This window comes from Amblyomma mixtum, chromosome 2 (assembly GCF_055824585.1).
Source record: "Amblyomma mixtum isolate Tamu chromosome 2, ASM5582458v1, whole genome shotgun sequence".
Classification (NCBI taxonomy): Eukaryota; Metazoa; Arthropoda; class Arachnida; order Ixodida; family Ixodidae; genus Amblyomma; species Amblyomma mixtum.
In genome coordinates, this window is record NC_143013.1 from 110,727,131 (window position 1) to 110,742,328 (window position 15,198).

The 15,198-nt window shown below is 46.6% G+C and overlaps 1 protein-coding gene and 1 long non-coding RNA gene across 2 annotated transcripts in view; both read right to left on the reverse strand.

Moving 5' to 3' along the window:
• Window positions 1–347: 347 nt before the first annotated feature.
• LOC149360566 (uncharacterized) lies at window positions 348–2,487 on the reverse strand. The gene is made up of 2 exons (XR_016288332.1): window positions 2,342–2,487; window positions 348–585 (listed from the first exon to the last, which is right to left on the reverse strand). It is a non-coding gene; the product is annotated as an uncharacterized LOC149360566 (long non-coding RNA).
• Window positions 2,488–8,854: 6,367 nt separating this feature from the next.
• Window positions 8,855–15,198, reverse strand: part of LOC149360567 (uncharacterized) — a 42,458-nt gene continuing 36,114 nt past the window's right edge. Inside the window, exons 3-5 of the mRNA XM_089569325.1 lie at window positions 13,326–13,399; window positions 11,748–11,834; window positions 8,855–9,014 (exon numbers count right to left, since the gene is read on the reverse strand). Of these exons, the coding sequence (XP_089425451.1) occupies window positions 8,893–9,014; window positions 11,748–11,834; window positions 13,326–13,399 (283 nt within the window). The 3' untranslated portion in view covers window positions 8,855–8,892. The remainder of the gene's footprint in view (window positions 9,015–11,747; window positions 11,835–13,325; window positions 13,400–15,198) is intronic.

Below are 15,198 nucleotides of genomic sequence, written 5' to 3' on the forward strand. Positions count from 1 at the left end.
ACTTTCGGAGTGCTAGAAGGAGTAAAGTGTTACCGCTCTGCAGACGGGAGTTTATTTAGGAGTAAAGTTGTGATCACAAAGGAGTTAGCATGGCAATTAATAGAAGTATTATATACTCCTTTGCAGCTACTTTTATAGTACATTTCAGGAGTACGTGCCTGCTCCTTTTAACTAGTTTTGACAGGAAATTTTTGGAGAAATTTTTCTTACTATAGGGTTACATTTATGATTCCCAGACGAGTATATTACTTCACTTGATGCGGAAGCCGATTTGAAATAAAGTATTCGTATGGAAGGCTCATTTTAGAGCTTGATATTCCAGGATAAATGCGTCGATGAACTTACAGTGATTTATTTCAAACAATATTTTATTGGGTACAAAACATTTGAGACATGTGTTCGGCAGCTTGCTTTCGACGGTTACAGAGAACCAACGTCTTGGCCCCTGTAGAAAAGAAGAGTGCCTTAACCCACGCTGTCTTTGGGTACATAATTTAAATACCCAAAGGAATGAAAATAGAGATGCCACACTTGAAAGCAAGGAGGGAACCTTGAAATGCTTCGCTGTCAACATACAGGCTCCTTCTGAAAGAAAGATTAGAAAAACAAATGCATCAGAGGAATTGCACCTCTAAGCTTGAAGTATGACGTGCTTCAAGTGTAGAAGTCAACGTCCCAAAGCCGTTCAGAGTGCACTTTTCAATAAAGTAGGTATTATTGAAGTTTAAACGTTTTTCATGACAAAAGATTAGCTAGCAGAACATAGTAGGTAATCAACTAGCTAATACATACCTGTACCCTGTCGGATGACAGCGGGTAAACGCGGTTTTCAGGGAATCACAAATTCCAGAGAGCCGCTTTCGTAAACGTTAAGGCAATACGGCGAATGGGAAGCAGCATCGATAGGGAACATTTTTTCCGCAAAGCATAAAACTGAAAAAAATAAAATGATCTTACTGAGGCACTTGCGCATTCGCGCTGCCTTTGGCTGCGTTCCTGCACCGAAAGAGGCCTCGAGATATAATTTTTTTTTACTTGTCAGAGGTTCCTCATACTTTTCAGGCACCATATCAGAACCAATTACTGAAATCAAAACATGCAAACAAAAGACAGCGCTTTGCATACACACAGCGGAAGCTTACATGCAATTTCCTTGATGGGAGAGCCCGCAGCTACGCATTTTCAGGACGTCCTCATTCTGTGTATAGGCCAAAGGCAGGGCATGGGTGACTGACATAGCAGGCATTGTTAGGAATAGAAAGCTACCACCAGACCCACCCTCCCGCCGCCAGCTGTGTTCTGTTAAGCTTTGCCCTCACATTCGTGGCCAGGGTTCAAAAGAAAACATTCTACACAGGTCTATGGCTGGGAAAGGAATATACTTTCGGGAAAGAACGCCAACAAAAAAAAAAACATGTTTGGGAATCTTCTTGGTTCTTTCAGCAGGTGTGACTGCGAGTGAGTCACAGCTTGCCTTTTTTAAGCCTTCGGTTAGTCATCCGCCGGGTCACTGATCGTAGACAGTTGATGCAAGGATAGTTCCCTCGAAGTCAGTCTTGTCAACCCGCGCTTCCTTCCTTGTTCATTTGTTTGGCATCCGCTTTGTGCTGCTTCAGTTTTTCTGGGAAATGCTTGCTTTCGCCAATGTACTACGTCCAGCACGAGCAGGGGATCTCGAACACTGGCGTATGCTTTATTCTTTTTCTTTCGCTGCCTTCCTGGGATCAGCAGTCTGAACCGGAACGCTTGCCTCCACGAGTTTCACATAATGGAATGTGTTCGGAAACTGCACGCGAAGTGGAAACTTCTTTTAACATTTTTCAAATGCGAAGAGCTTACAATATACCACATTTTGGAACTAGACACCTAACCATCAAGAAAAGGCAGCGTTCAGTATGGTTGAAACCTCATGTCCGCTGCCGAAAATCGCTGCAACGTTAAGATGCCACCAACTCGGAAAATGTAACAGTTTAGCTAATCTCCGTGAGCGCTAAGGCGTCGCCATGTCCCGTGCTACGACTGAAAAGAATAAAATCGCTTGCATTGTTTGCATAACAAGGCCCTCTTAAAACACAGGAAAGGAAGCAACCGACTAGGGCAGGGTTCTCAGCACTGTTCGTAATAACGTGACAAAAATTCACAGACCCCAAGGCTGTGCATTTTCACCTGTCATTGCCTGTACAGCTTTTCCATATTCATGGGGCGTGAACGCATGAAGAAAATTTGGTCCCTAGAAGAAATGACCGTACTTCCAGCTGTACATGTTAGCGTAACAGCCATGACTGCAGTGCCACACTCTTTTTTTCAGCCGCATGCAACAACAAATTTCTCAGATACTTACTTCATGCCTGCTGTGTGAGTTGGCTCCACCGGACCACAATGAAGCCTTTGCTGTTTTGCTGTTCTCGTTAAGCCTTTCATCTCGGCGCACCCGTGGTTCACAGCAAGTCAGCGCACACTGAAAAGGGAGCGGCGTTAAGTGCATGCGCGTCTATGGCATCAAAGGAGAGTTTAATACTGCTTACCAGAACACACGACGATGATAATCCGGTCTTTAGTATTCTTGCAATACAGCGAAAGAACGAGGGGCCGACGATGTCGAGAAAACTGGTGCGTCACACACACACCGCCATGTCGGCGCGGCGAAACGGCAGCAGCCAACACTTGTATGCTGCGTAGACAATGAATGACTAGCCGCTGCTTCTGCACATATTGCTGGCTTGAGTGAGACGTTCATTGCAGCACGTTGCTGCTAAGGTCGATGATGTCCAGTCTTACGTCACGACAAGAGCGCGCAAAGGAGCAGGTGGCAAACTGGCGGCTTCGGGGAGGTCGACGCGTCACACACCGCCATGTTGGCTCGGCGGAGCTCGGCTGGCTAAGCCTCTCGCAGACTGTCGTCGCAGGCGATGCAACACCAAACGTTCTCCGAATACACTGGGGGCTTCACAGGCACTGTCTGTGGCGCACATTGGTGCGCGAGGTTGCGGCGATCCGGTGTCTTGTAACATGACAAACGTGCGTGAAGCAGCAAAAGCACAGGCGAGCAGGCAGCGACGACAGAGCCGGCGTCGTCACCTGCAAATGCAGCGAACCGGCAGCTGCCACTAGGCGGCGGGCAGACACTAAGGAGTGCATAAAGGGCCTGAAGGAGTATTGAAGCCGACATACTCCTTCTTGGAAAAGTAGTAAAATCATGTAAATGCTTTATTTTACTCCTCGATTTCGCGACGGCAGTAAAAAAGGAGGATTTCCTCTTTTTTACTACTTAAAGTCGATTGCGCAATTTTCAATAAGGAGTTTAAAAGCGGACACTAGCCATTTATATTCCTATTTGGGCTTATTTTTGTTTACAGTGCATAAACCAACCAAACCAAAACAAGTTAGGACTTGATCCGTCTCAATGCTTAATTCCACAGTCTGCTAGAAGCACTCCACACTACCATACTGGTTTGATATCGCCATTTCTTTCACGAACAAATTTGTGTAAGTTTTCTTCCTAGAGCCATCGCTAATGGCAACTGTTGGCCCAAGCCCAATCATCCCTTATTTGTCTTCTCCTTGAATTTCTGCATCACCGCAGCGGTGGCCTAATAGTTTGAGCATCCGCCTCCCATGCGGATTCGGTCTGCAGTGCCTCCGGCTACCCACCGGCGATACAACGGGCACAATCTTTTCCTTGGCTTGGTGCTATGTCTTGGATCCCACCTTGAGGAGACAAAAACACCTTGTTCCATGGCGCTGTTTTGTCATAGATGCTTTTGCTGCATAAAGATTCGCAATAGTCGTCGTCGTCACAATATTCGAGTTCCTTAATTGTGGGGCACCTCGTAGCTCCTGATGCATCATAACTTTTTTAGAATTGCAGGCTGCTCCTCTGTTTAAAGTGTCTTTTATGTGGGCGGTTGCCCTGTGATATTTTGTTCATTTGTTTGTATTAATCTGAAAGCTCCTCGTAAGTTTCAAGATTTTTATTACGCTGCAAACTCTCTGCATGCTGTAAGTGCCGTATCCCGTATATGTTGTGTAATTGCTCTATATTTTGTGTATTTTATTTACTCTTTCACTACTGTCTAAAGTACCCCTCCTGCTTGGACCTAAGCATGGTCCGCAGTGTGTCCGTGAATAAATAAATATATAACGACAAGCAAGGCTCCAGTCAGGAGTAGATGAAATGATAAGCGAGTGTTCGGAAGCGCTGATGACTGGTATGGCGTTCTAAGTAGCGGCGGAAGAGCAACTCCGATGGGAGTTGGAATGTTCACTATCACTACTTTCAGTTCACCCACCTTGCTCGGAGAACCAGGAGGTTTAATCGATGAGGACGCAGTCTTATCACGCGCCGACAAATAGACTCTACGCTTGACGCCCACTCGCGACTCCTGCGCGGCACGTTTCGCGGATGCGGGTGGCTTATATGGTCCGGCTGCTGTAGTACCAGTGGACCCATTGCTGTCCATCTCTTTAAGGCGAAGCTGCTCGAAACGTTGTGTATAGATGCCCACTGCACCATATGCTGGCCTGCGGCATATACTGCTGGGATTTCGTTTAGAAAATAAGAAGCGTCTTGTTTGTACTGTCTAGTACCTGGATTAGCTCTCTGGTGGTGGTGGCCGCACTCTTCTAGATAGCTGCCGTTCGTCCGCTGCTGTTATTGAGCCGCTGTTACGTGGTCGTCATTGTCATTGCGCCTTACATCGACGCAACAGACGTTTCAGCGAGCGCGTAGTTGCCATTAAACTTCCCTCGAATCGCAGCTTCGAGACTGTGCGCAGTGAACGACAATATATTTTCGCTTTACCCACAGCAGCGTGGCGTGTAGCCACGCATTTTGAAGTAGTGATCGAAAAAAAAACAGCTAAAAAAATTGGTAGTTGTTCAGGTTAGTAAAACCGAGTAAACGTGGAAAGCTTGTGTGAAGCCTGGTGGTGTGGTGGTGGTGTGCACTTTATTAACAGCCTTTACGTTAGGCGTTCAATAGGTCCTGGGGCAAGGTGAAGAGGGCGTGTTGCAGTTTAAGATCCAGGGAGGCAAGCCAGATTGGCCACGGTGGGGGTTGCGCGAAAGGATAGGCGAGGGACTGCAAGGCTACGTGGCACTGTGTAAGACAGTGTTCTATGTCTGCATATGTAAGTGGACAGTTTGCGCACTGAGGTGTGGAACTGTACCGGTACAGATAAAGTTTGGCTGGTGTACGTAGAAGATTAAACTGTGTTCGGCGAAAAATGCGAGCTTCACTGATCGATAAGGATGGGTGTGGTGGTTGTAAATCAGCTCAATTTTTGCTGCGTGTAGTATTCGTCGACAATCTGTCTGTAAGCCCTGACCGCCTACACCGTCGGCGGGCTCGTCCATGGGATCCCCGGCCCCCGGTGTATAGTAACGCAGGCAAGCTGGTGAGCCAACTCATTGCCGGGGATGTCCATGTGACCAGGGATCCACCGAAGGGTCACCGGTCGTGGGCTTAATGCTATGAGGGCGGCATCTAAGGCAGATTGGGTACGGAAAGGGAGGGCTCTTTCATGGAAGGCACGCAGAGCTGCCTGCGAGTCTGTATAGACAACGTAAGCGGGGGCGGGGGGTAGGGAGGCAAACTCTGTGATGGCATCGGCAATGCCGTGTATTTATAGGGTGAGCGTGGAGGGTGGGGAGGTGTATGGACCTGTTGTGTGAGTGCTGGTTGTAAAGAGGCTAGGGTGGAGGAAGAAGGTTGCTGTGGAGCCCGCGGTTTCCGTGAGACAGGCCTCTGTGTAGGCCACCGGATCAGCGTCCAAGGGTGCCTTGTGGTTGTATGGGTATGCTTGGCGGCGGTCTGTGTGTGTGTGGGCGGACCTGTTGCGTGGAATGGGTGCGAGGTGGAGGTTAGTGGGGTGGTTCGGAGACTGCGGTTGGTCTGAGAAAGAGATCGGTGCGTAGGAATTCTGAGATAGTATCCGCCCAGCTGGTGTACTGGACAGGCGGATGATTTGTCTCTCCAGATGCAGGTTAAGGAGGGCTTGAAGAGAGTGGAATAAGCCTGTTCAGTACAGGGTGTCCGTAGAAGCCTCAGGGGGGAGTCCTAGTGTTGCTTTGTTTAGTGTATTGAGGGCCAGGATTAGTTTGCCTTGTTGTGTACTTGTAATGGGGAAGTAAGGGATATAGTGCAGGAATCTGTTCAGGGCCAGCACTTGAGCAAGGCGCTTGGCGTGTCTCGGAGAGGCCGGCATGTTTTAAGGCTACGCGGTGCAGTAAGTGATTTAGTGGCATGTGCGTATGGACTGATTGATGGCAGAGGTGAAAGTGTTGGAGGTCAGTGGCATATACCCAGGATGCGACAAGAGTGGACACGGGGGATGCGCTGTCTGGCTAGGGTGAGGGAGATGGAGGGGTTCATCGTACGTCGATATTTACTGCGTGGTATGAGTAGAAGTTCAGATTTCTCCGGAGCGGGAAATAGTGTTAAGTGCTTGTTGGAGTGTAGTTTGGTCCTCTCCTGGTGAGCCAGTGGTGACCCACAAGGTGAGATTGTCTGCACAGAAGAAGAAATGAAGGTCGGGAATATCGGCTAGGGCCCGGGCGAGCGGGACCATGCCCAGGTTAAAGAGAATGGGAGAGAGGACGGCAGCCTGTGGAGTGCCACAAGTGAGTGGAATGGGGTGAGACAGTTTGTCGAGATTGACTTGTTCGCCCACCCTGCTTGAACTCAGTGTCCGCAGTATTTTGTAAATAAATAAATAAAGAAATTACGTATTACTCCTCCGATGGCAGAGGGGCAAGCCGCCACGGGACTGGGTGAAAGGCACTCCACGCGTTGATCGACTCCGCCCACCATGCGGGGAGAATTAAAAAAAAAGGCGGGAGCCGGGCGTTAATTCGATTTAATTAGGGAAATCGACCACACAGGGCAATACATCGAAGTTTCTAAGAATGCTGGGAACTTGTAGATCGAAATTCAGTAAAACTTGGGTTGGGCCTAGTTGGTACATGATGTTGGTACGTGAGCGCTTGTGTGTGTCTCTGTCTCTTTTCTTCGTGGTTCGTCCCGTGGTTGCGCAACCTACACCTTCACAACATCTTGTAGATCGAGTTCCCGCGGCAAAAAGAGGAGTTCAGATTCCTCATCACTGGACCTCTAAGTAATGCGCGTGCACTAAAATAGAGAACAAAGAACATATTTTGAAACCTAGCTCTTTCACAAAAACATTCGTTCAGAACAGTAGAAATGCAGTGGGCACAGCTGTCACAAAATTCGGCGCATATTCGAAAAAACCAGCGCCGCGCAGAAGCGATCACGCCAGCGCGCGCCGCTGGAACAGTTGAGAAAGAACCCCGGAGAGCACCTAACTTTCTGTGTGTTGCTGCCCTCTCCACCACGCTCGTCGGCGCGGCACTAGAGGAACTGCATCAGCGCGCGTTGTCGATTGTTCCAAGATGTTGGAGTAATTTCTACTCAGCACTGACGGAGAGGGTGTAGCCTTGAGCGTGGTAGGTGACGTCATCTCTCCTTCATTCGTGCGCCGGCGGCGGCGCGCAACGCAAGAGAGATCTCGAAGTTTCTGGGAGCCAGTTCCCCGCGCTTACCAATGGGGACACGCACCCGGCGCGTGAAGGGGAAGGAAATTTCACAGCTAGTACTGTGTGCATGTGCGCACCTGCTTTTGCGCAAAGTACGAACAGAAGCGGAGTGCGCCTACAAATGAAGGATGTTGACCGCTGTCTGTCAGCCCGAACCGCCCTTCAAGCTTCAGAGAAGCGCGCCCGCTCGAATCCCGGGACAACACCATTCGCCCAGCCACGGACCAGCGAGGGAGCTTGCTCCAGTCTGCTGGACGGCTTCGTCATGAACATCTGGTCGTCGGACTATCACAGAGCCCGGTGAAAAAATTGTGTTGATTTGTTTGCCTCTCTCTTGTGTTAGTGCATGTTAGGTCCAATATTTCCTTTTATTGTAATCTCTCTCGAGTGTTACTTTGCACGAGTTGCTTTGTATTGTAAATCTCCTCGTATGTGCTCGTACACGTGAGTGTGAAATCCTCTGTACCGCCTGTTTTATTTGTGAACGCTTGTGAAGCCGACGCATGGTCTATCTTGCGACCGGCGAAAGCTGGGCACCAAACGACTACCCCCCTTGTCGCTTGGTAGCTGGTCTCTATATGAGCTTGCCACGCTGAGTCGAGGGCATCCTCTGTGACCGAGACTGAAGGGTGTCTCGGACCCAGACACCCAGACGCTTTAAGGGTGTCTGGGAACGCGCGGTAAAGTGCGCAAAGTGGTTATAACAGCTAGGTGGGCATATCAGGTGAAGTCGTCGGCGAATAATGGACGAACACGGGCCTATAAAGAGCTCACCTGCGCGCGCAAGCGTTATATACTGGGCATATTTTCTTCTATCGAGCTTTTCTTTACAGTACTTGCTTCTCTGCTCTGGTAACAGAGGGAATTAAGAATACCAGCGATTGTTAGTGTCTACGCCCTCCCCTTTTCGAAGTACCGAAGGGTGGCCTTGTAAGGATGAGACAGATGAAATGGCGAAACGACAAAAGCGTGGAGCTGCCTGCTGCAGTGAGGTTTCTTTGACGCATGTAAGTATTATTCGGTTACGCGGCGATTATCTTTGTCCTACCGGTAAGGAATTTTACGAGAAATAAATGAAAATGAAATAACACTGAAATTACATGTTAAATATGTCACAACTGGGAATTTTATTAGCAGAACAAGGTACATTGCATGCGGCTGAACGCCTCTGGTGCATTTATATAGCGTTAAGCGAGAACATTGCACCTGTCTATGAAGAACATTGTTTTTCAGTGCAGTTTTATTTGAGCGTTCTCATGCATGACTGTCAAAACAGTCACAGTACATTCTTCGTCACGAGCGCATTACACTTGTGCTGCCCAGTGATAATGTCTCATGCTAGAAGCCGCAGAGGTCTTTGCTGTAAAGAGGAAATCCAGCGCCGCAGACGTTCGTGAAAGCGTCGTTACACCGCTGAGGAACTTCGTCTAAGTATTCGACTTCAACCAGCAACATGCACTCTGGAAAGCAATAAGTAACAATGGGCTGTCTATAAGTCGTTATACAAATGCAGGGTGATTACAAGGATTTCCGTTAAAAGCTTGGTAACTGCGTCACTTTTTAGAGACTGGGACAGTTGTGCAAATCTCTTGTCCTGTCTGTATTCTTAGTAGCGTTGTGCCGCTTTACTTCCTGCGGCGAGGATATTTTCGTTGGGCTTTTGCTACCCCTTTCAAACGGCAGTCATGATTACTATGCGACAAATCCTTAGGCTTTTTCAAAGAAATGAAAGCTTCTGAAAGCTTAGCATTTAACAATCGTTTTATTAACTGCATGGATGTGATGTTGTTTTGAGATGTGCTGCAAAGGATGCTAAAGGAGGACGTTGCTTTAAATTCCTACAGTGTGGGTGACATTGTCGCTACTGAAAGTGATTACGAACCCTACGAAATGTTCCTCATTGGACTTCAACCTTGAACCTCTCGTTCATCCAGTGAGAAGGATTTCTCCACGTGGCTGACCGGCAACATTATGACTAGGAGCCTTTTCTGGTTCCTGCACGAAAATATCTTACATGCTTTTTTATGGTACGCATCGAACCGAAGTTATGCCTTTATGACAAGTACGCGAAAAAAAAACATTTTAGCCGATTGATGTTCCAACTCGGGGACCTTTACATTGAAACACACTTTCTATCGGACTAGTTTCCAATCTTGAAACTTTGTCTACTGTTGCCGCCTTTTTATTTGTGTGCGTTATCTCGCAAGCCTAGCACTGCAGCCACTACCAGAGTGCTTTGTAAATAACCTGGAAAAGAAAATTGTCTTTTGGGGAAAGGAAATGGCGCAGTATCTGTTTCACATACCTCGGTGTACACTGAATCACGCCGTAAGGAGAGGGAGGAAGGTGGGAGTGAAAGAAGAAAGCGAGAAAGACAACCGCGCCGTAGGGAAGGGATAAGGAGGGAATGAAAGAAGAAATGAGTCGTGGAGGGCTCCGGAATAATTTCGAGCACCTGGGGATCTTAATCGTGCACTGATATTGCGCAGCACTAGGGCGCCTTTCGCGTTTCGCTTGCTTCGAAATGCGGCCGCAGCGGTATGGTTCGAACTCGGGTACTCCGGCTCAGTAGACGAGCGCCTGCGCAGGTTTGCGTAATAAAGGGGCATAAGCAAGCTGCACCGCGGATCTTGGAACTGAACCACGACGGTGTGAAACGACAGACAGTAATTGAGTTCTAGTGGAGAGGACTCCCCGCTATAGATAAGTACCATAGTCGTACCAGAGCCAGTGTCAGATCAGGGCCTCCCTCTTACGAGATGCTCTACTAACTGTCTCATATGAAGTAAAACTATCTTGTAGATCAGGGGAGTGGACCTTCCTGTTTACCTTGCTCCATGACTGACACTGAGAGTTGCAAACCGCCATCGACATGTTACCACAGGTGGGACATCCCTGGTATAAGGATATCCATCCCTTCGTTAGGCGTTTGTCCAGCTTATTTTTGGCAGCATACTATTCCCGAGGTTTATTGGTGGGTTAATAGAAGGTTTTTGTTTTTTGCCGCAGAAGTTTTGACGGCCGGCTGAGATTAAGAAGTTTGCGGGGATACCGTGGACGCAGCTGGCAAAGGACAGGGTTAATTGAAGAGACATGAGTGAGGCTTTTGCCCTCCATTGATCTTAGTCTAACTAATTATGATGGATATTTCCGATAGTTGGAGACATTTTTCGTCATATCTATGTTGCCGTGACTGCGTACATCAGCTCAACCACCGAAAATTTAAAAAATACATATAAAAATTGTAAAATATCTCTGTCGGCGTGGTGGCTCAGTGGGCATGGTGCTTGGCTGCTGAACCGCAAGACATGGTTTAGATGGAGGCGAAATGGTAAAGTCCCGTGTATTGTGCAATGTAAGTTGATACGAAAGAACAACATGAGGTTGAAATTATCCGGAGCCTTCCACTACAGAGTTCCTCACACTCTGAGTCGCTTCGAGGCGTTAAGCCTCATAAAGCGATGCAACCAAACCAATATCATTTTCAGTGCCCTCATTTGTTTCGCATTGATGTGTGCGTTGGCTACATGAAAAACCCTGTGGGCCGTTGTGCATCCAAAAACCTCCGTTCTTCGGCTGCCAAAGGAGAGTTATCAATGCAGGACAGGTGGCGGTTAACTCCCGTGCCAGTCCTAATGGGAAAGCCACGCGTCATGCAAGGCATGTGGTGGAGGCACGGGGAGCAAAGTGGATATTCCATAATAACCTTGAGAGGAGCGCGAGCGGCTCCGGCCGGTAATTGGTCCCAATCTTAGCGCCTTGCGAGTGCTCAGCGATCATATGTTTTCAGACACTTTACGAACTCGATAATTATTTGTCTTGCGATTGCGCAAGGCTCCCCAATAGTTAATGTAGTGTACAGCATGCGATAAGAACAGTGTCATAGATCTTCTCCTATATATGTGGCTTCCGTTTGAGCGGTCTTGATAACCGAATAAAATGAACAATAAATGCATAAACAAAAGTTGGAAAATAGAAAACACAAGGGATTTCATTAGGGAATGGGACAGGCTTATGTAAATAACTCCATACTAGAAGCCCCACCTCAAGACCCAGACCCCATAAGAAATGGAACGACTCAAAAGAGATGTAGATTAATAAATTTACGCCAAGTCTTATTTCCCTCTGGCGTCATTCTCGAAAACCGTTGGAAAAGTTTCAGTGCTCTGTAATTATATCACAGTTGTCCTTACGATTTTTGTTGCCAAAGGGAAGTATGGCGACAAAACAGGTCTCATAGTCTGTGTAGCCTACTGTGAGGGTGACTGAGTGGTCGTAACCTGGAACGAAACAATAAACGGGGATTAAAGCATTTTCTTACACATTCCTTTAACAACTCTGTAGTAGCTGTCGGCCATTGTGAGACCTTGCAATGACAGTCGTAGTGCCTTGCTAAACACTGACCGGTTGTTGAAAAGAGGGATCTGATACGGATGGATACCGCTACAAGCATCTCCGTAGCTGCACATTAAACGTAGCTGCACGTTTTGAGATGCACACGCATCTCCGTAGCTGCACGTTTTGAGTAACTTACATAGGGCATACAGGTGTGGATGTTATCACTGCGGTTGCTCTCTATTTAACTGCAAAGGGGGGGGGGGGGTAATTGCCTGAGCAAAGTTATCTTAAGGCGACAAGCAGAAGAGGATATTAAAGGAAGGCCGACACAATAGAAGCGCTGACTTCGAACAACATTTTCATCAGGCGAAATGTGATTTGTATGGCCGCCAACCGGTCATCACAGCACTAAATATTCGTCAGAGGTGCTTAAGACTCCTCACGTGGAAGAATGCGAAATCACTGAGGCGCTGAGTGATTCTACGTTGCAGATTGAATACGAGTAATGACATTCACATGTTACGTTTGGTCATTAATCACTATACATGTTCGCTTACATGCGCTGCAACCTCTTACACCAGTGCTCTGACATTATCTAAATTTCGTGTCATGGATGGCGATGGACGCCGGCTTTTGTGCTAAAGAGTTCTATAATGTTTTGTTTAAAACTGGCAAAAGAATCCAAAATGCCGCCAGGGTCATAAGTTCATTGTCAGCCGGTTTGCGCGGATGTAGCTTCTAAAGGCGCCGCATTGCAGCGGTAGTTACAGCCATAGAAGGCCTCCTGACGCAGCCACTTTAAAAGCGAGACATTTAGGCCCCTTTAATCATTTTCTTTACCAGATGATCTGAATGCTTGCACAACACGCGGCTTCGATAAAAAAACAGGCGCACAATTAGGTGGCAATTTGCGTATCAGGCCACGAAGGATCATATTGCTTTTGTCGCTTTTTCATGCATTTAAGCGCTCGAAGTCGGATGAGGAAATCTGGAGGCCTTTGCAGTTATCGAAACGCCTGACTGAGGCATAATAGATAGCGAATTAGGGATTGCCCGTCCATGTTTTCATTCGTATTTGCGCAGATCAGGGTTTACGATGACCACTAAGATTTGTTTAGTTTTAAATGATAATAAAATATATTTACATTGCTTCTTTTTACTTTACAATTGTGTAAGAATTATTTGCTGCAGCCGCTCGGAATTTCTTTTCGTGCAGACGCCTTTTTCGCTTGCTATGTGGACGAATCAGAGACGCATATGTCTTCACAAAAAAATTATGGGTTGAATTTATGTTCCAGAAGGGTGCGAAATTAAATATATAGATATCGAAAGATGAACGAGTTAACGCCTCTCTATGCGTCTCTACGAAGGAAACATTGACGGGTGTCGTGCTTGCGAGCACCTAAAAAGGAGGTTTGCACGTTTTTGGTTACCTTTTCCTATCACGAGGGTAGTCTTGTTCGGAACATCAGGATGAGCCCTTGAGTAATCGTAGGTAACGAACTGCCTGTAAATAAGTAATCAAACAGAGATTAGCCTTTCGCTTCCAATTCAGGGCATCTAGCTAAAGCGCACCAATTCTGATTACTCTAATACCATGTGGCGCATATTTTAGGGTCACCAATGCAAAATGAGTAGGTGTGTGCCAATACCAAAATATTCTTATTCTAATGAAGAAGACGATCAGCACCCGCAGTGGGAGCGCCAACGCCCAGCGCGAGACTAGAGCGCTGACTGTCCGAGCCGGGATGTGCGATTTTGCTTCTCCTCCTGGTCGTCCCGGCCAAGCGCTTTTTGCCAGTAAAGCCCATTACAATATATGTATTGAATTGAAGAACGGAGGTTGTGTGCTTTTATTAAGAATAAAGTTTCTTTTGCATGATACAGTTCTGAGGTTTTTTTTTTATACAGAAGAGTGCGCCTTCGTGACGACAGCTTCGTTTGGACCAATATCAGCAAATGAGAAACCAATATTTTTCGGGAGAACGCCATAAGTGTGATGGTCGGAAAATTGACTTCCGCAATAGCAAAACATTCGAGGTTCAAGCTCCGTGTGTATATTTGAAAAACTAGGAAACTAGCTCGTATTAAGGAAAGAAGACACACAACATGTAGCGCAAGAAAAATCCTGTAGTGCAAAAATTTTTAGCAACGAAAATTCTTCCTGCAGCCACCGTACAGCTGTAGGGGGACGCTACCTTTATCGCGTCCGTGAAGAGCAAAAGGAATGCTTTTGAATGTAGTTTCGAATGATATGTTTGCCTCGAAAATTCTAGTATTTTCATATATCGAGAAGCACAGTACACTGAGGTTTTGAACCGCATATTCAATACGCAACATTCTCTATTCTTCATTACTGTTTGTTCAGACACGCCCCTCTTTGCCCGAAGGCATCTAAGAAGGGGAGAGGGGTTACAACCGGGAAAAAATCAAATCTTCATTAGTAGAGCACACCTGCTTATAAGGCAATAGATTCCTCTTTGTTACGGTTCTCGCAAGATATAAAGGGTCGTTCAAGTACGGTATTCTCGAATGTTTAACTCGTGATCAGTTACTTTACTTATATAGTGCGGTTGTTTAAATTTAATATCTTTGTGAATTCCGGTCTTTCTGTTGTTTATTTGAAATAGCAATTTGAAGCGCAATTTTCCTCGACAAGAGGACAGCGCTTCCCATTCCAGCTCAGTTTTCATTTTAGTGTGGCTCCCCCCTCACTTGCACCACTCCAGAACGAACTTTGCCCCTCTATTCTGTATTGTTTTTATTTTATCAATCGAGGTTTCTTAGTGGGGGGTTTCAAAGAGAACACGCCTAGTCCAGGATAGGTTAATAAAATGAAATACTGGCAGTGTTTTTTCACAGTAAAACGAGCTGTTATCAGGTTTCGCTGAACGAAATTTAGCGCTCTGATCCCCATTGCAACTCTATTATTCACATGGGCGTTCCAGGAACAGCCATTCGAAATAACACCGTTGAGATATTTATGCATAGATTTTTGGCTAATAACATAAGGGTTTAAAAATAACGCCTGTCTATTTTTTCTTCTTTTTCATGCAGGATAGATTAACACATTTCTTGCATTCATTTGCATCTTCCGCTTCTGACAACAAGAAACAACGGAAGTAAGATCAGTCTGCAAATTAATAGAATCCTGTTAAATTTCAACTTTTCACCGACGGCGCAATTGTGAGCGAACAAACGTAAGTGTGAAGATATCCCGGCAGCAATGTCATTAACATAAATTAGAAATTATGAAGTTTCCAAAACAGAGCCCGAGGAACATTTGATGGGTCCTCGAGGCCAAGC